The sequence below is a fragment of the Oryctolagus cuniculus genome, chromosome 5 (assembly GCF_964237555.1).
Source record: "Oryctolagus cuniculus chromosome 5, mOryCun1.1, whole genome shotgun sequence".
In the NCBI taxonomy this organism is placed as follows: domain Eukaryota; kingdom Metazoa; phylum Chordata; class Mammalia; order Lagomorpha; family Leporidae; genus Oryctolagus; species Oryctolagus cuniculus.
In genome coordinates this window covers 12,554,686-12,575,170 of record NC_091436.1, presented here as the reverse complement: position 1 = coordinate 12,575,170, position 20,485 = coordinate 12,554,686, and the positions used below count along the sequence as shown (strand labels likewise).

Sequence of the window (20,485 nt, the reverse complement as noted above, 5' to 3'; positions counted from 1 at the left end):
TTCGTGGATTGTCAAGAATGGCATATAAAATGGTACAGTACTTGTGTGTAACCCCTGCAGGCCCTCCTGTGTACTTTATCTCTAGATTACTTAGAATCCCATGTACAAGGTAAAAGCTGTTTAAATAGTTGCAGCACTGTGTTGTTTAGGGGGAGATGACAAGAAGAAAAAGTCTGTACATATTCAACACAGACACGGTTGGGGGTTTTTTTCCTGAAAGTTTTTAAGGATTTATTTATTTATATATTTGAAAAGCAGAGTTACAGAGAGGGAGAGGCAGAGGCAGAGAGAGAAAAGTCTTGCATGCACTGGTTCACTCCCCCTTTGACTGCAACAACCAGAGCTGGGCCACACTGAAGCCAGGAGCTTCTTCCGGGTCTCCCACGTGGGTGGTGGGTTTTGCTGCTTTCCTAGGTGCATTAGCCGGGAGCTGGATTGGAAGTGTAGCAGCCAGGACTTGAACCGGCGTCCATATAGGATGCCAGTGCTGCAGATGGTGGCTTAACCTGCTGTGCCACAGTGCCGGCCCCTTCCCTGAATATTTTCTGTCTGCAGTTGCTCGACTCTTCACATGCAGAAACCTGTAGAACTGGTCAGAGACAAGGGTGAAGTTCAAAGCTGAGCATTCGGTCCGAGGCCGTTATCCCCATGATCACGCCAGAGAGAATTGGAGATGCTTGTGTGCTACTCCAGGGTGCGTGACGAAACAGCCTTGGCTGGGCTACGGCTGTCAGTCTGCTCCTGTTCCAGCCTCGACGCAGACTTTGGCTCTGGTTCCCTTTGTGGTCCTGTGCCAACAGAGAGTGCTTCAGCTTTGATACGGTTCTGTGCCTTGCAAGAGCGTGGCTGTGGGCGGGGCAGAAGCACAGCCCACGAGCTTTGGTGTTGATGCCAAGAGAGTGTCGTGGGAGGCACTTTTGGAAAACTAAACTTTACGTACAAGGTGATAGACTGAGTTATCACTGATACTCTCAGAAAGCGAGGTGGTGGGCACCCAGATAGCAGCAGGACGAGGTTGATCCAGGACATTCCTGGGACTTAGATAAAGGCTAAACAATCCTGGTTATCTCTAGAAGTCTGGAAAGTGAGAAGAACCCTTCTCCAGCTGTGGACTTGGCCACCGCTCATGTGTCTGGCTGCAGGATTGCAAGGGCAGGACCTCTAAAATAGAGATGGTGTGGAGGAGAGCTACAGAGATGTGGGGTTTATGGACCGGAGAAGGCAGTAGCTGACATCCCTGGGGTTACAGGCAAAGAGGGAAGAAGCTCTGGGTGGAAAGAATGGAAACAGGCTTGTTTTCAGGTCATCTGTGGCCACCCCTGTGAGGTGCAAGAAGCATTGTAAACACAGGTGAAAGGAAGCATCACACACACAACCCCCTCTCCACACACACACACACACACACACACATCCACCCCAACAGCCCTTCCCTGGCCTTGCTCCCAGCCAGCCACCATCTGATTCCGCTGCCCCCCTGTGTAGTGAGACCCCTTCTGTGCCTGGCCTCAGTTCTCCTCCTGCACCCTCGCTGAGCTCATCCTCACACTCTGATCCCGGCTCGCTCCACCCCTGCACTGCTCTGTGTTCTAAATCTGCTGAATCCAGTGCCCCGCCCTCAGCCCTTATTGGACACTGTTGCTCACGGTCTCCCTGAAACTGTTTTCTTGTAGCTCTCTCTTGGTTTCCTTCCTTGGTTCGGTTTGCCAACTGTGCCCTCGGTTCCCTGCCTTTGCAGGTGTCTCTTCTCCTGGATGCTCGCCGCTGTTACAGTGGCCCAGGGACTCCTTGGACCCCTTGCCTGCCCCTGGTTTCCTTGTGGAGAGCTTGTCCAAGTTGTGGTCCAAGTCCTGGCTGCATACGGTTGAGTAGCAAGGCTGTGCCTCCAGCCCTCTCCTTGCTGGACTCTGGAGTCTCGGACCCAAACGTGCAGTCAGTGTGGCCACTTTCATATCCAGTGAACACCTCAGGGCCAGCGTCTTCCCCCAGCCTGCTCTGCCTTCCCCGTGCCTCTGTGGCTTAGATTGGAAGTTGCCATGTCATCCTGGATGCCTCTCACCACTCACTCCCACCCCACCGTGAGTCCTGGGGGCTGTGCTGTCCCTTGCAGTTTTTCCTCTATGACCTGGGTCCGAGCCATCCTCACCTCTCATGTGGATCATGGCCGCAGCCAACAGGTCCTCTCTGCCTCCCCTTGCCACTCATGTTCCAGATCTTCGTTAAACATCCGTCCGGTGACGAACCCTCCCCGTCACAACCCTCTACCGATGAGGTTCCCAGTTCACAGCCCGAGTCTTTCATACGTCCCTCTGGGCTGCACCTGTGGGCTTCTCATCCCCTCTGGTCTCATCTTTGCCCCGCCCCCGCCCCCGCCATGTTGGCCTTGGTACTTTTTGTCACCTCTGCCTAAGATGCTCTTTCCCCAGCATGCCCACGGTCTCCCGTCCTGCCAGTCTTTTTTTTTTTTTTTTTTTTGACAGAGTGGACAGTGAGAGAGAGAGACAGAGAGAAAAGTCTTCCTTCTGTTGGTTCACCCTCCAATGGCCACCGCGCCATCCTCCACTGCACTCCCTGGCCACAGCAGAGAGCTGGCCTGGAAGAGGGGCAACCAGGACAGAATCCGGCGCCCCGACCGGGACTAGAACCCAGGGTGCTGGCACCGCAGGCAGAGGATTAGCCTAGTAAGCCACGGCACTGGCCTCTGTCCTGCCAGTCTTTACGTCAGCTTCCTTCTGCTCCCTTCTGGAAACTCTGCCACTGTACCCCCTCCCCCTTCAGTCCTGTTTTGCCGATGCTTATTCCCTCTATCTGTGCTTGATCGTCCTTGGTGGTTGCTTCTTTCTCTTTCCACTGCCATAGGAGCTCCAGGAGAGCGGGGATTTTGGGGGAGAAGGGGTCTGCTTGGTTTATTGTTGTATTTTCAGGGCCCAGAACATTGCCTGAGACAGAAAAGCTATTCAGTAAATCTTTGTGACAACAGGGATGGGCATTTGGGACAGCAGTTACGTTGGTGCTTGGGACTCCCGCATCCCGTATCAGAATGCCTCGTTCAAGTCCCGCCTACCCTACTTCCTGCCCAGCTCCCTGCTAATGCGACTAGGAGGCAGCAGGTGATGGCCCAAACACCTGGGTCCCTTCCACCAGTGTGGGAGACCCGGATGGAGCTCCTGGCTTCTGGCTTTGGCCTGGCCCTATCTTGGCTATTGCAAGTGTTTAGGTTGTGATTCAACAGATGGAAGGTCTCTTTCTGTCTCTCTCTCTGTCCCTTCCTCCCCTCTCTCCCACCCTCCCTCCCTCTTTCTGTCTCTTTCTACCTTTCAAGTAAAAATGTAAAAAAGAATCATCTTTACATCAATCAATAAAAGTGCATCCTCCCAAGGAAGCCAGGTGACAGAGCGGAAGCAGCTGAATATGAATGAGAAATTTTACCTTAAACGTGTGAGTGTCACATTGACTTCATGATATGCGTTTGTTTATTATGGAACTGTTCCAGTGCCTTGGCCTGGACTGGAACAGGCTTTGGGAAGGTGCCCCCTTGGTTCTTTGAGTCCTGAGGAGCATTCTTTCCTGCCTCGCTTCTAGATCATGGCCACACCTCACCCCTCAGCCTTTGGGACATCATATTCTAAATTAAAATTGATATTGAGGATGATGACCATGAAGTGTCAGTGTCAAAGAAATGGAATTCTTGTTTGCTCAGTGTTCCTGTGAACCAGAAGTGTGCAATCACTTAATTTTAACCTGAATGCTCCTTTATTCACATATCATTTCAGTTTTCTGTTCATGTCCACCCCTCTGTCCTAGACTGTGGAAGCCTTACCTGTTGCAAAGAGGATAGCCCCCATAAAGACTCACACAATGGTTTCGTGGGGAGAGGGGCACCAACTGGCTACAGCCACTCCACTAAGAGGAGTGTGGAAGGCAAGTTGTATATTTCCAACAGAACGTAGAAAAATTTCAGGATAAGAAGCATGGAAGATGGGGCTGGCACTGTGGGGTACTAGGTTAGGCTTCCACCTACAGTGTGGGCACCCCTTACGGGTCCCGGCTGCTCAACTTCCAATCCAGCCCCCTGCTGATGGCCTGGAAAAGCAGCAGACAATGGCCCAAGAGCTCAGGCTCCTGCACTCACATGGGAGACCCAGAGGAAGCTCCTGGCTTCGGATCGGCCCAGCTCTGGGCATTTTAGCCATTTGGAGAGTGAACCAGCTCTCTCTTTCTCTCTCTCTCTCTCTCACTCACTCACTCTGCCTTTCAATAAATAAATAACTGTAAAAAAAAGTATAGAAGAATTGTGAATTATTTTAGTATAAGTCATATATTTTAAAAATGACTACAAAGATCCAGGTTCGAGTCTGCCCTATACCCCTTAGTGATTTTGCTCAGATGGTTTGATCTCCGGAAGGGTGACGATTCCTGTTCCGTGAGATAGGGACGATGGCACCCACAGCACCCAGGGCTCCTGTGCCCCAGGCAGCCTGGGAGTGGGCAGCCAGCAGCACACTTGCCCTCCCTCTGTATGTCCATCAACTTCGGATATCCCATAGGTTTAGCTTTGTGTAAGTTAGTAAATCTGAACTGTACTTAAAACTACTTACTCTTCTCTCCTACAAGTTTCAGTAATGATGTTAGCTGAAACATTACCAGGTTTATTGTGAAAGAATCCTACACGTTAAGGAAAATTGCAGCAATGTCTGAGGATGACTAATAGCTTCTCCGTAAGACAAAAACTTACAGAAAAGAGCTCTTGAGTCAGGGCAGCAACCGAGCGGAAGTCAGGCAGGTGCACGTCCAGGAGGCTGGGGAAAGCGCTGGTTTAAAACCAGGTAGCGGCCCGCGCCACAGCTCACTAGGCTAATCCTCTGCCTAGCGGCGCCGGCACACCGGGTTCTCGTCCCGGTCGGGGCGCCGGATTCTGTCCCGGTTGCCCCTCTTCCAGGCCAGCTCTCTGCTGTGGCCCGGGAGTGCAGTGGAGGATGGCCCAGGTGCTTGGGCCCTGCACCCCATGGGAGACCAGGAAAAGCACCTGGCTCCTGGCTCCTGCCATCGGATCAGCGCGGTGCGCCGGCTGCAGCGGCGGCCATTGGAGGGTGAACCAACGGCAAAGGAAGACCTTTCTCTCTCTGTCTCTCTCTCTCACTGTCCACTCTGCCTGTCAAAAAAAAAAAAAAAAAAAAAAAAAACCAGGTAGCGGCCCGCGCCACAGCTCACTAGGCTAATCCTCCACCTAGCGGCACCGGCACACCGGGTTCTCGTCCCGGTCGGGGCGCCGGATTCTGTCCCGGTTGCCCCTCTTCCAGGCCAGCTCTCTGCTGTGGCCAGGGAGTGCAGTGGAGGATGGCCCAAGTACTTGGGCCCTGCACCCCATGGGAGACCAGAAGTACCTGGCTCCTGCCATCGGATCAGCGCGGTACGCCGGCTGCGGCGGCCATTGGAGGGTGAACTAACGGCAAAGGAAGACCTTTCTCTCTGTCTCTCTCTCTCACTGTCCACCATGCCTGTCAATAAATAAATAAATAAATAAAATAAAACCAGGTAGCACGTGCCATTGATGCAGTTCATTTATTTATTTCTTTTTTTTTTTAAACTGAAATGGAACAGTGTGTAATGAAGAAACATCTCGCCAAGGATAACTCGGCACAGTCGCCACAAATGCCACAACTGTGCGTTCTGGTGACAGAATGTGACTGAGGCTCCGGGGCACGATGCCTGCTTCTGATTTGCTGCCGCGCGCACCTTGTGGACGGCGCGGTGCAGCCCCGTGGTTGCAGCCTAGGATCCTGGTGCGTGAACTTCCGTGGGAGTTTTGCGGTGACGCTGGGGGAAGGCTTGTCCGTGTCGGGCTTGCTTTTGGTGGAATGGCTGAAGCTTGTGAACGTTGAACAAGAGAGGCTGTTTAAAAGTCACGCTAACGATGCTGAATCTCCCGTTCGTGAAAGTTACAAAAGAGGGTTGTTTGAAAGTGGGGCTGGCGCTGTGCACTCTTTGGTTCCGGTGGCCGGTGAAGCAGTCCGAGGTGGCGCCTGGGTGGCAGGCGTGTGCTGGGGGAGACTTGCAGTGGCCTTGGGGAAAAGGCACAGCGGGAAGGAACATTTGATGTATTCAACGGGAGAAATCTGTGCTTGAGAGAGCCTGGATGAAAATGTATGAAATGTGGCCGGCGCTGTGGCTCACTAGGCTAATCCTCCGCCTTGCGGCGCCGGCACACCGGGTTCTAGTCCCGGTTGGGGCGCCGGATTCTGTCCCGGTTGCCCCTCTTCCAGGCCAGCTCTCTGCTGTGGCCAGGGAGTGCAGTGGAGGATGGCCCAGGTGCTTGGGCCCTGTACCCCATGGGAGACCAGGAGAAGCACCTGGCTCCTGCCATCGGATCAGCGCGGTGCGCCAGCGGCCATTGGAGGGTGACCCAACGGCAAAGGAAGACCTTTCTCTCTTTCTCTCACTGTCCACTCTGCCTGTCAAAAAAAAAAAAAAAAAGCATTTTGGTCATTTCTGAAAGAAAAATAAGGAAAATATCCTTACCTGGATTATTACCTTTTAGACTATACTGATTCTGTAACTTTATTTGAAAAGATATTTTCTAGAAACAAAAACAGAAAGCCAAAGCCCTGAGATAGTTTCAGTTTCTGTGGTGGCTCTGAGGGAGCTGGGCTACTCAGCTGGCTGGGCCTTCCAGAAAGGCACCTGCGACACTCACGGGGGTGTTGGCCTCGCCGCCTCTCTCATAGGCTCAGTGCTGGTAAGCTTGTCACAGTCGCTCTTACTGGCTCTCCAGATGTTTTACTCCTGTGATCTCCTCCATACGGGTCCTTAGCTGTTGCTGCTGTGGGCTCCTTCCCCAGCGAGAGGGAGTCCCAAAGGGACCTTCCGTAATGGTTCATCCCGTAGCGTTGCCCGGAATAGTGGGATGGGGTGGGACAAGGTGTGTCAACGTCTCCCGGCTCCCTCTGTCCCCACTCTGCCTTCTACCTCCTCTCAGTTTGGTCCATGTTTATGGTGTCGCATCAAAATGACAAGGACAGGGTTTGAGGGTAAAGGGACGGTTAGCCTGTTGAGGGATGGGAAGGTAGCAGGCTCACATCTGCAAAACTTCATCCTGCTGAATGAGGACGCCTTGGGGTTTTTAAGGAGGCCATAAGGAAGGCAATAAGGGGGACAGAGAATGGGGGCAGCTGCACGTGGGCCTCCCGCCGGGGATAAGGAGCTGGTTGGAGTCACAGTGGTTACTTGGTTCAGTTACACACTTAGCTTGTGTCCCAGTTCCTGGTTGGTCAGCAATACTGTACTCTCCAGGGAATGTCTGTGATGGCCGAGTGCCAGTGGTGCTGACTTTCTGTCCTGGAGTTGGAATTCCCCTGCCTGGACCTGGAATTCCCCTAAACAAAACCCCTTGGGACAGTCCTGGCCATCAAGTTGTTATCTACTCCTGAGTCTGGTGACGAGGACCTCGTAGCTGTCTGTACTGCTCTCCCGAGCCAAGTCCCTTCCCTGAAATGGCCGTCTTGTCTTTCTTCATCAGGCGGAATCCCTTGCATCCTTAAAGACTCGCTTCTCTGGGCCAGTGCTGTGGTGTAATGGGTTAAGCCACCGTCTGCAGAGCCAGTATCCCCTCTGGGTGCCGGTTTGAGTCCCGGCTGCTCCACTTCTGATCCAGCATCCCTACTAATGTGCCTGGGAAAGCAGCGGAGGATGGCCCAAGTGCTTGGGCCCCTGCACCCATGTGGGAGACCCAGATAAAGTTTGGCTCCTGGTTTCTATAACTCTGCCTTTCAAATAAATAAAATAAGACTTTAAAAAGGCTGGAAAAAGGGCTGGCGCCATGGCTCACTAGGCTAATCCTCCACCTGCAGCGCAGGTACCCCGGGTTCTAGTCCTGGTTGGGGCGCCGGATTCTGTCCTGGTTGCTCCTCTTCCAGTCCAGCTCTCTGCTGTGGCCCAGGAAGGCAAGTGCTTAGGCCCTGCACCCGCATGGGAGACCAGGAGAAGCACCTGGCTCCTGGCTTCGGATCAGCACAGCGCCGGCCATGGCGGCCATTTGAGGGGTGAACCAACGGAAGGAAGACCTTTCTCTCTGACTCTCTCTCTCACTGTCTAACTTTGCCTGTCAAAAAAATAAATAAATAAATAAAAAGGCTGAGAAAGGGGCCATGATCCATAGTTTGATCACTTCTGTTAAGTGATAAGTAATATTGCAAATGTTTGAATTTTTTTTTTTTAAAACAGGTGTGAGTTCTGAGATCCTCCTTGTATAGACTGACTAAGGTGATGCTGTTGCCTCTGTGGAATTTGTTACTTTCCCCCTGGTGAACACCAGCCAAGCTTCTAAGCTTCTCTCTACAGACCTCCTGCAGATCAGCGCATCCACTCATCTGCTAATAGGGGTTTGGAAGGAGTCCTGCCGAGCTGCAGACAACTAGTGGGGCCCCACAGTGGATCTTAGCTGCCCGCAGCAGCTTGCTTTCTGCACTCTAGTGGTGGGAGTTTTACCTCCTTAGCGCTGTTCCCAGGAAGACCAGCTGTCCCCTTGCCTAGCCCTTCTCCACATTGCGTTCAAAGCTCCCTACAATTAGAACTGAGCTCCTTTATGGCCTGGTACCCAATTCATGCTTTCCAAGTAGAGTTCATTGACTCAGCAGGAGAGAAGCAGATTCTGATAATATTTACAGATTTTGTTGTTGTTGTTGTTGTTGTAAGTTTGGGCCCTTGGCAGAGTTGCGTACTTTCGTTTTATATTTTTAGGCATTTTTCTCTTTGCGTCTTAGCATTTTTAGTGACATGGGCAAATAGTAAAAGTTTAAGGCAGCGTTTCCGAGCTTCAGCACTCGTGGTGTGTTGGGCCAGATCCTTGTTTGTTGTGGGGCCGTCCTGTGTTTTGTGGGCTGCTTAGCAGCTTCCTTGGCCTATACATACTACATGCCAGCACACGACCCCAGTGTGACACCAAAAATATTTTGGGACATGCCAGTGTCACCTGGGGGAAAAAACCCCCTAATTGGGGATGACTGCTTTTGGCTAATGTGACTCGTTTGATGAGCACTCGGGTGACTTTTTACATTTTTCTAATATGTATTTCTAATAACGCAAGTGCTTGGATCTTGCTATTGTTTTCCTTGACACTTCTCTTACACATTCAGTAGTTGTATATGCTATAATGGTAAGGCCGCCACAGAGCACACCAAACACTGGAGTAAGGGACAGGGTTTATTAGGGGAAACCCGACAGACTGAAGGGAAGGGGCAAAGAAGGAAAAGAGGGAGAAGGAGAGCTTAAGAGAGATCAAGAGATAGAGAGAGAGACACACACACACAAAGATCAGGAGACAGAGAGAGAGAGCCACGTGTTCAGAAACTTTGCCAGGAGGGGAGAGGATGTGTAGGCAGGGAAGTAGGAGCAGCAAATCCCATTAGGATGGGGGTGGGGCTGACACCGGTGGTTGGGCCATGTGGCTACCTGGCTTCCAGCAATGGTGGCGGTGGCTAGCACCTAGGATGGTGTTGGGACTGTGCCATTTTACTAACAGTAGTAATTTGAGCAACTAAACAAAATCAGACACTAACAGTAGATCTTAGAAGAGCCCTAATTTGCCTATACATAAATACAATATGCTTATCTATAAAAAATATATTTAACACAATAACTAATAGTGTAATATCTGAAATGATGAGTGGTTATAAGATCTGATCTCGTAATATAGAAGATATAGAACTAAAATTTAATAATAGCACTCTTGCATTTCAGTTTTTGTTTTTTTTTCTGTAGTTTTGCATATATTTCCACACTTGATTCTCAGTATATGAGCTAGGTGGGACAGTATTTTTATCCTCAAGTTGCAAATGGGGAAAATGAAATCCAGAAAGTGCAAGTCGTTTGCCTGAGACACGTGCCATTACAGAGACAGAAGCCGGTCTTAACCCCAGCCCTCTGACACAAGCCAGACCAGAATTCTCAGACTTCCCTCTTTAGTGATAGAAGCCTTCCCCACCCCCAATCTGGCCGCACCACCCACCACAAATGTTAGGGTTAACCCTAGCCAACCCTTTTCTTATCTGGCTATTAACACCCTCTGAGGCATTTGCCCCGGGCAAATTCAGTATAAAAATCTCCCTGGAGCCACGTGAGGCCTTTGGTATACCCTGGTGCTATAACTCGACCTTCCTCCATCTTGTGTGGCCATCCGTCTGCTGCTGTGTGGGGGCCCTGTGCCTGCACTCTGTTTGCTGTCACCTGTCACCCCTGCCGGCAGGCAAGGTGGGGAGGGTTCTGGTGTTTGCTGCGGATGCTCTACTCCGAGCAAGCAGAGACCTTGGGATTCTAGCACAGACTGACGGCAAGTGAAGAAAAGGTACATCTTGACTTTCCTTCTGAGCTTTTCTTTCTCTGGGACCCAGGGGGGTGCAGTGGCTGTGGGGACTGCTGGCGGATGTCTGGGATTCCTGTACTTCGCTGGGCACTTATGGGCAGGGGCTTGGTCACAGTGTGAGAAAAGCTCCCCTTCGTGGTTCTGAATGCAGCTTAAAAAGCTACCGAGCACGTTGATGTAGATAGGGATCGGAAGGGAGGCAGAAAAATTAAAATGAGGTGGTTTTTTTTTTGGGGGGGGGGGTTGATGTTTAGCTTCATGGATTGTGGTCAATCTAAAAAGATTCCACTATCGTATTGTAATTATTCAATCAGTAATCACAGAATGTAACACAGTGTGCAGTGTTGGTTAAGTGCACGACATCTTATTTATCTCACTTTTTCCCAGTGTGGCTTCACTTCCTTTTCTGTCAGTAGGAGGCCTTATTGCACATCAGTATACCTTGTATGTGCATGTTGTTGCACACCATATACCTAGTAGGGATTATAGCATGTTCACGCCTGTGTGTTGTTACACACTAGTATGCCTCATGTGTGTTACTCCATGTTAGTGTACATAGTAGATCTGTGTATATATGCATATATACATGTATATACATATATACACACACGTATGCTACTTACCCCACACCCATTTTCACCATTTCCTTTTTAAGGACTTCACGGGAAGTCCATTTTATTTATTTATTTATTTGTGTTCATACCCACTTTCTATCAGCAAAAGGGTTTTTAATTCTAACACCAGAAAATTTCCTTACCAAAGGAGCCAGGGGACCAGAGGCTGCCAAAAACTTGACCCATTTATTCTCTTGCTTCCAGACCAAAATCACACCGAGCGTACAACCGACGAATCATCTGTTTAGTTTGTCCAACTCCTCAGGCACGATCAGTTCCCTAAGAGATTTTCCTTTCTGCCAACAAATTTATATATTGGATAAATTCTTCCTGCTCAAGTTTTCTTTTGCCAGAGTTAACTGGGCACGTGGAACAACTGGTCTGCATTATTGCTGCATCAAAATGCACTTTGTTGCTCACTCCGTCAACCCCTGGGCTCTCCTGTCTGCCCTGTCGGGGTGGGAGTGATGGAAACCCACCCTCCTGGGTTTGCCCCTCAGTGTCTCGGGCAGGCCCAGGAGGGAGGATTTGTCTCTGGGTCACCGGCTGGCACGTGGAGTGCTTGCTTTGGTGTTTATTGGGTGCATCCTAGCAGACGTGAGTTTCCGGCCTTGGGTTCCCAGCACTCCTAAAGGATGGGGCTGGTGGCCTGTTTCCTGACGTACCACATGAAATAAAGAAGCAGGTCGTGTGCTGACTTTGGCTTGCAGCCCGCTGCTGGGGCCTTCCTCTTGGAGCCGCTCTACTGCTTGGAACCTTGGCCCTTGTGTGTCTGTGAGTGGCTGGAACAGGCGCCGCTCTGTGGCAGCTTTGTCCCACGGGTGCTGCGCGCTGCACGCTCCGGGCCCGTGCAGTTAGGAAGCGCTGGCACACGGAGGGCTGCCTGGTGACCCAGGAGCCTCTTGTCCTTAGGGTGCTCCCTGGGCGCTGGTCTAGACGGAAGTAAACAAATGCCGCCCCTCTCAGCACCGTATTGCGGAGGTTTCCGTGGGAGCAGCCTGCGGGGTTCCTGGCCATTTTCAGATCCCCAAGACGCTGAGAAGCGACCCGCGGCTCGGGTCTTACCTTTTGAAAGGCAGGCTTCTTGTGGCTCAGATCTGGGCCAGGCAGCCAATGTGTGTCCCCTCCTAGGGACAGGAGCACTGCCCAGCACAAGTTACCATTTGAGCCGCTTCGTAGGCGCCATCTGGTTCAGCCGCATGAATGAGAGTCTGGCCTCGGTTTTAATGGACTCCAGTGAGCCTGTAGATTTTATGCTGCTACCTGAGTGGAAAATTTCTGTAGCTTCCCCCTCTCCTTCAACTTAAAGGGTATTTGTATGGCTGGACTTGGGCAGGAGGTGCATCTTTGGCCGCATTAGAGGAACTCAGGTCCATTGCTCTTGCTCGCCTCTCATTAACTTCAAATCCAGAGATCCATGATGGCCACTACGCCCAGGACGAGACTCAGCATCTCTCCTTGGAGGTGGAAACCAGCACCCGCTGTGACTGTGAGAGTGGCTACTGTCAACGAACCAGAGGGTAGCATTGGTGAGGAAGTGGGCTGCTGGGACCCTGGTGCTCCACTGATGGGAACATGAAGTGGTGTGGCTCCAATGGAGAACAGCGTGGCCATTCCCCAGAGAATTCAGAATATAGTAACTCGGTGGTGCAGCAGTTGCATTTCTGGGTTGTATAACTGAAAAAATTTGAAAGCAGGGTCTTGAAGAGATATGTGTGTACCTGTGTTCTTAGTAGCATTGTTCACAATAGCCAAGAGATGGAAGCACTCCAGACACCTATGGATGGATGGACGGATGAAGTGTTGTACATACAGATAATGGAATGTTACCTGGCCTTAAGAAGAAAAGAAATTCTTTGTTGTTGTTTGTAAAGATTTATTTATTTAGTTGAAAGAGTTACAGAGAGGCAGAGGCAGAAAGAGAGAAAGATCTTCCATCTGCTGGTTCACTCCCAAAATGGAGCTGGGCCAATCCAAAGCCAGGAACCAGGGGCCTCTTCTAGGTCTCCCATGTGGGTACAGGGGCCCAAGCATTTGAGCCATCTTCTGCTGCTTTCCCAGGTCATAGCAGGGAGCTGGATTGGAAGTGGAGCAGCCAGGACTTGAACTGGCACCCATATGGGATGCCAGCACTATAGGCGGCAGCTTTACCCGCTATACCACAGTGCTGGCCCCAAAAAGGCAAGAAATTCTGATACATCCTACTGCATGGATGAACCTTAAGGACATTATACTAAATGAAATAAAGCAGTTACAGCAAATACTGTATGATTCCACTCATACAGGTGCCTAGAGTCACCAAATTCGTAAAGACAGAAACTAGGATTCTGGTTGCCCGGTCCTAGGGGAAGTGGGGCTTAGGGAGTCAGAGGGTGGTGGGAGCAGGGCTCAGTTCTGCAAGATGAGAAGGGCTCTGGAGATGGATGGTGGCACGGCTGTGCGCAGGGTGAACTCTGCACACTGCTGAGCTGCACACGTAGAACTGGCCCAGACCGTGTAGTCTGTTACAACACTGTGGCACAGTCAAAACTAAAATGCAGAAAAGGAACTAAAAAGTCCCTGCTGATGCCTGCAGCTCTTTTCCACCTCTCAGGGACAAGTCAAGGCTTTGTGGCCCCTCAGGGGAACTCCAGGGGGCAGCCAGCCCCCTCCCAGCCTCCCAACCCTACCCCACCCCAAGCCACACCTGTCCTGCAGGCCTCTGGTCCCTACTAACAAGCTTGTGAGAACAACTTCTAATCTCATTTAGGGGTGGAACCTCTGTAGCTGTTACTTTAGTCAAGGTCTTTTCTTTGTGATTCTACCTTTAAAACAAAAAACAAAAAACAAAAACCCTTTAAATGGCTTTGTTCCATGGGGAACAATCAGCCGCTCCTGTGGTGGGTGGTCTTATCTCCAGGTTGCCTCCCCAGCAGTGGGGGTCAGTCCTGCCTGGCTCCCTCCCTTTTGTCCTCTGAGCAGGCAAGTGCAGATGTCATCCACACCAGGTGGGGTGGACACATCTGGCTTCCTCTGCACCTTCCTGACACCTGAGCAATCAGCAGTCCACAGGTGTTTCTTCTGGGATTTGAAAAAACTTTTTTTTTTTTTTAAATTCGAAAGGCAGGGCAACAGAGAGGGAGGGAGACGGTGATCTATTCACTGGTTCACTCCTCAGGGGCCCACAACAGCTGCTGCTGAGCCAGACCAAAGGCAGGAGCCAGGAACTCCAGCTGGGTCTTCCACGTGGGTGGCAGGGGCCCTAGCACTTGGGTCTTCACCTGTTGCCTCCCAGGCTGTACTGCAGCAGGAAGCTGGATCGGAAGCAGAGGCACTCCACTGTGGCGTGGGTAACCCTCTGTGGCACGATGCCCGCCCCTCATGTAGGACTTTGACAGTGATCCTGAGCATTTGTCTTCAGATAATTTTCATGAGACCTTTCCGGGTTTGGGGTTTGGTGCAGAATGCCTGATAGAGTGTTCTCGAATTTCTGTTTTTCAGCACTGCTTCATGAACTCCTTCCCCTCACTTGTGAAGTGCGCTGAGTGGGTCCCACGGTCATGTGAAGTGCACTGATCTCCCGTCTCCCTCAGAGCGAACACCAGGCTGCAGGTAAGCCCAGCTCAGGTGCTCTGGGCACATGTCCAGGTTCAATGTTTCAGTTTTAAAATGCTTGATGATTCGTCGCCAAAGAAAAGCCGACTCATTTCCTTGTGGTGTGCGACTGTACATTTTTAAATACAAAAGAATTCAAAACCAAATTTATCTGGAAACGTAATTGGAAGCATTACCTCCAACTTGCCTAAAGTAAAGGCTCCCTGAGGGCAAAGTTTGGATCCCATGTCACTTTTTTTTTTTTTTTTAAGATTTTATGTATTTATTTGAGAGGTAGAGTTACAAACAGTGAGAGAGACAGAGAGAAAGGTCTTCCTTCCATTGGTTCACTCCCCAAATGGCCGCCACGGCCAGAACTACACCGATCCGAAGCCAGGAGCCAGGTGCTTCTCCTGGTCTCCCATGTGGGTGCAGGCACCCAAGCACTTGGGCCATCTTCCACTGCCTTTCCGGGCCACAGCAGAGAGCTGGACTGGAAGAGGAGCAGCCAGGACTAGAACCTGGTGCCCATATGGGATGCCGGCGCCACAGGTGGAGGATTAACCAAGTGAGCCACGGTGCTGCCCCCCACCCCATGTCACTTTAAAACCTGAACTCACTCCCATCATTTTCTTTTTTCTTTCTTCTTCTTCTTCTTCTTTTTTTTTTTTTTTTTTTTTTTGGACAGGCAGAATGGACAGAGAGAGAAACAGAGAGAAAGGTCTTCCTTTGCCGTTGGTTCACCCTCCAATGGCCGCCGCGGCCAGCACGCTGTGGCCGGCGCACCACACTGATCCGAAGGCAGGAGCCAGGTACTTCTCCTGGTCTCCCATGGGGTGCAGGGTCCAAGTACTTGGGCCATCCTCCACTGCACTCCCTGGCCACAGCAGAGAGCTGGCCTGGAAGAGGGGCAACGGGGACAGAATCCGGCGCCCCGACCGGGACTAGAACCTGGTGTGCCAGCGCCGCAAGGCGGAGGATGAGCCTAGTGAGCCGCCGCGCCGGCCTCCCATCATTTTCTAAAGTGAGAACTCCTGAGGCTTCTAGAAAAGCTCTGGAGGTTAGTTGTCGTAAAATGCTTCTCTCTCCTAAATCAGAGTCTCCTTCTGCCCCACTGCCCACTTTTTGTAAATTTCAGCTTCACGGTTGGGAACTTCCTTTTTTTTTTTTTTTTTGGAGCATCCGCCTCAGTTCATGTGTGAGAACTTCCCTGGAGCATGGTCCCTGGGGCGATGGGCATCTCAGAGCCGGGATTCCTCAGGCACTTGGCCCCTCTTCCGATGGTTGCACCCAGACGTGACTGAACATGTTTAAAAAAAAAAAATTGTGTCCGTGCTGAGCACACAGGCTTGCTTTTTCTTGTTCTTTCCCCTAAACAACACTCGGCTGATTACCTCTTATTTACTTTACCGTAGACTTGAGAAGGAATCCAGCGATGATTACACAGGATGTAGGTAGTGCTGTGCAACTAGTAGGCCTTTTTATATCATGGGCTTGAATCTGCTGGTTTTGATAGCTTTATGGGGGACCCTGGAATCAGTCCCCATGGATGTGGAGGGACGGCTGTGTGGTGGTTGGGTGTTAGTTCTCCCACGTATCTGCTACTAAACAGCAAAGATACTTCCAGTTCATCTTTCTCCTTGAGAACCATTAGTTCAAAACTTGTGCCCTGTGGCTCATGAGCAAGGAGCCCACCTGAGCCCCTACCCCTCCGAGAGGAGGCGGGCACAGAGGCTGCTTACCTCCTGGGTCACGTGAGGGGCTTCTGTCCTATGGGAAAGTCGCTTAGGCGGTGGCTCTTACCCGATGTTAACCATCCTTAATGCAGGTGAAGATGGGCAACTCGGAGAGTCAGTACACCCTGCCGGGATCTAAACACCACAGCCAGCTTCCTGGTGTGAAGCAAAAGCCTTGCTCCCTGAAGATTCGCAGCGTCCACGCGAAAGATGAGAAGTCCTTGCAGGGCTGGGCGCCCGGAGGCAGCGGAGCCGGCTACAAGTCCAGGTCGCTGGCCCGCAGCTGCCTGTCCCACTTCAAGAGCAGTCAGCCTTACTCTGCAGCCAGACTCGCCGGGCCCCCCGGCAAAGGCCCCAGAGGCTCGGGCCACTCCAGGCACAGGGCGAGCGGCCCAGGGCCTGAGCTGCAGGGCCACCCTGCTGTCCTCTTCCCGGAGAACGGCTTCCAGCGCGGGGACCACAAGCCGCCGCCGGATAACCACACGACCTCGAAGGACCGCAACGGGCACCTCCTCAACTGCTACGGCCGACAGGAGAGCATGGGGTCCACGCCGCCGCCGCCGCCGCCGCCGCCGGGAGAGGACCGCAAGAGCCCCAGGGTGCTCATCAAGACGCTGGGCAAGCTGGACGGGTGTCTCCGGGTGGAGTTCCACAGCGGCGGCCACCACGGCGCCGCCGAGCCCGGCGCGCCCGTGCAGCTGCTGAGATACTCGCCCACCCTGAGCCCGGACACCAGGAGGGGCTCGGAGGGTGGCGAGGGTGGCGAGAACTCCCCGCCCAGCCGCCGCCCCTCTCCCACCGACTCCCGCCTGCGCTCCAGCAAAGGCAGCTCGCTGAGCTCCGAGTCGTCCTGGTACGACTCGCCTTGGGGCAACGCGACGGAGCAGAGCGAGGTGGAGGGGTCCCTCCGGACGCCCAGCACGCCCGACCCCAGCCTCGCAGCCTGTTTCCCCCCGCCTGGCGACGCCAAGAAACCTTTCAGCCAAAGCTGCTCCCTGTCCTCCCTGCGGGACCTGTACAAGGACGCTCCCGCGGGGCACCTCGGCCTGCCCGACGAGTATGCGGGTGCGCACGCCAGCCTCAGCAACCGTGTGTCCTTTGCCTCCGACATGGATGTGCCCTCCAGGGTGGGGCGCGGCGAGCCCGGCCAGTACAACTCCTTCACCCTGCCGTGCCGCAAGTCCAAGGCCTTCCCCGAGGACCCGGCCAAGAAGGACACCCTCAAGGCCAGGATGCGCCGGATCAGCGACTGGACCGGGAGCCTCTCGCGGAAGAAGAGGAAACTGCAGGTGAGCCCTGGGGGGCACGGAGCCCAGGGAGGGTCCCCCGGAGCCGCGGCCGTCAGGGGGATGGGACACTGCTCAGCCCTGGGGTTTGCTGCTTGTGCTAATCAGGATGTGCACTTTCACCTTTTTAAGTTTTTTTCAAAGATCTGCTTATTTACTCTGGGGCTGCGGTCCCATCTTTTGGATGCAAATGTTAGAGCTGACCTGTGCACTCAGCTTCCTGGAACCAGTCATCCGGCATCTCTCCTGTGCACCCAGGACGCCTGTGGCCTGGCTTACTGTTCCCCATCACGGAGGGGACAGCAGTTGCCGGAGTCAGTCTCGTGGGTTCTTTTCCTTGGTATAGAAATAAAAAGCCAGGAAACAATTTGCAAAGAGGCAGAAACTTGTATTAGGAATGAAATTTTTCTTTGGCAAGTGGCAAGAGAAGGCAGAGAAGAGAGTGGGCGAGTGCCCAAGTGGGACTGGCTTTGAGGAAGTGTCCTGGGTTTTTAAAGCATTACCACTTTTCCCCCAATTGGGTCATTCTGTGGATTGGGGCTTCACATCCTGTATGTTGATTGGCTTGGGGCTCATGGAGATAACGGAGGTCTCCTGGAGACTGTCTCCTTAGAGGCTCAGCCACCCTGGAGGTGTGATTTCAAGGTGCCATAGGATAGCTGGGGTCTCCTAGAACCAGTCTGGACTCCCCAGGGGCTCAGCCCCTTCCCTTGCCGGCTCTGAGTGAGAGATTGCACCCACCCCGAAGGTAGATTAAAGCCGCAAGGTCACACCTGCAGCAGAGAAGCTGTCCGTGGGGGAGATGCCGGTTGGCCTGGAGACAGCTTTCCAGCCCCAGCTGACAGCCTGCTTGTGAGGGACATTCTACCTGTGTCTGAAGGGGCCCAGAGACCCCAGCCCTCCGGACGGCCTCCCTTACACACTGCCCTTCTGAACTCATTCCCATCCAGGCTGCTTCCGAGTACACCACTTGCCTCTGTGTGTCCATCACTTTCTCGTAGGTGCAGATGCTCCCTGCCCAACCTGCCCGTGGGCACTGCAGCCCCTTAGCCCCGTCTTGTCCAAAACCAGAACTGTGAGCTACTCATGTGCCTGTAGGCTTGAGAGCAAACTGGTTAGAACCAAAGAATGCAAACTGTAGAGCTAGCGAGACTCCTCATTTTAAAAAGGACACTAAGGGTCAAGGATTTGAGGGGCCCTCCTGAATGACCTGGCTAGTTCTTGCAGAAGTTAAGGGGGTAAAGCTCAGTCTATGAGATCTCAAACACATTCTTTTTCCAGTTAGCTCCATGGCCAAGGTATTGTGCATAGCTACTGGTTTGTAAGGTGATCAGCTATTTTGGATTTCTTAAAGAATGACCCAAGAAGACAGCTCTTTAGATTTTGCTTGTGTTCCCACAGTTGATGATCTCTAAACGTGAACAAGATGAACTTTTTTGCCTAGCCTGTCACTTCTGCATGATGAGCCTTTGTTTTCCTTTCGCAATTTAAGGTGAAAGTCAGGTTTATGTCCTTAAAAGATGTGACCAGTGCATGGGCACACTTTGGGATAACATCCAATAATAAGGTACCAGATCAGTGAGAATTCTCTCTCTCTCTCTCCCTCTCTCCCATATATTCTCTCTCTCCCCCCTGCCCCACACACTTTCTCTCTCTCTCTCTCTCTCTCTCTCACTCACACACACACACACACACACACACACACACTTCTGCATGAGAGTAGGCCAGTGGTCAGAAGGTCTTACCATGGTGGGGAGAGATACTGGTTTTGACTTTGGGGGAAAAATTGATTTAAAAAGAGTGGCCTTTTCTAGTTAGATCTTTAAAACCACCCTGTGGTGTTAGAGTCAAAAAGCAGATTTATTTGCAAAAAAAAAAAAAAAAAAAAAAAAACCCACAACTGAAAGAGGATATTAGACTAATTACAATAAATAGATGAATCAGTAAGTAAATAAGTAGAAGAAGCATGTGCCCCTGCAGAATGTGTTTGTGGATGAACTCTTCATGCCAACCTCAGCCACAGTGAGGCTTTCTTCCTGTGCTAGGTCTATTCGCAGTTGTATCCATGGCCTTGGCTATGCCCAGGTAACAAAGGCCTCTCAGATCTCTCGGGCTCAGCACAGCCTCTTTCTCACCTGTGCTGCGTGTTCACCATCAGCTGCGACTCTGGCCTGCACCCTCCGTCCCTAGGACCCTGGGTCTACGGAGCAGGTGCCCTCGAATGTTGTCAGCTGTTGTGGCAGAGGGAGAAGGAGTATTGCGTGTTGGCTTTTAAAGCTTCCACTTTTTTTTTTTTTTTTTAAGATTTATTTATTTGGTCAAGTGACAGAAATGAGGTGGGGGAGGGGTGGTGAGAGGAAAAGGGAGAAATCTTCTATCTGCTGCTTCACTCCCCAGATGCCCACAGCATCTATAGTATGTCTTGGCCAGGCTGAAGCCTGGAGCCAAGAACTGTATCCACATCTCCCACGTGGGTGGCAGGGACCTAGGTACCGGGCCATCTTGCACTGCTTTCCCAGGTGTATCAGCAGGGTGCTAGGGTAGAAGCACAGGCACCAGGACTTGAGCAGGAGCTCCAGGATGGGATGCAGGCATCGCAAGGGGCGGCTTCATCTGCTGTGCCACAACCCTGGCCCCGGAAGTGACACACTGGACTTCTGTGCACATTCGTTGTGCAAAGCAAGGCACGTGGTCATACCTGGCTTCAAGGGAGGGATGAGATGGGAACTGATCCTGCCTCGTGCCCTCAGGGAGAGTCGGAAATGCTAGGTGTGCAGCCTGATTGTTCGGGAGGTTCCTGTAGAGTGGATTCAGGATGCAGAGGCCCTGGGTTTTGGAACCTCTTGATTTTAAACTCTGGCGACTTGAGAATTCACACAGAGCTTTCGTAGGGTGGAGAGAGATGGCTGGAGGAGAAGGGCG

General features: G+C 52.0%; 1 protein-coding gene across 6 annotated transcripts in view; it reads left to right on the top strand.

The window, feature by feature from the left end:
* The window catches only part of TIAM2 (TIAM Rac1 associated GEF 2), a 246,507-nt gene that overhangs the window by 107,770 nt on the left and 118,252 nt on the right, over positions 1-20,485 (top strand). For all 6 annotated transcript variants that reach the window (XM_070073350.1, XM_070073355.1, XM_070073353.1 and 3 more), the window contains 2 exons: positions 14,449-14,559; positions 16,370-17,566. In XM_070073350.1, the coding sequence (XP_069929451.1) occupies positions 16,376-17,566 (1,191 nt within the window). In that variant the 5' untranslated portion in view covers positions 14,449-14,559; positions 16,370-16,375. The remainder of the gene's footprint in view (positions 1-14,448; positions 14,560-16,369; positions 17,567-20,485) is intronic.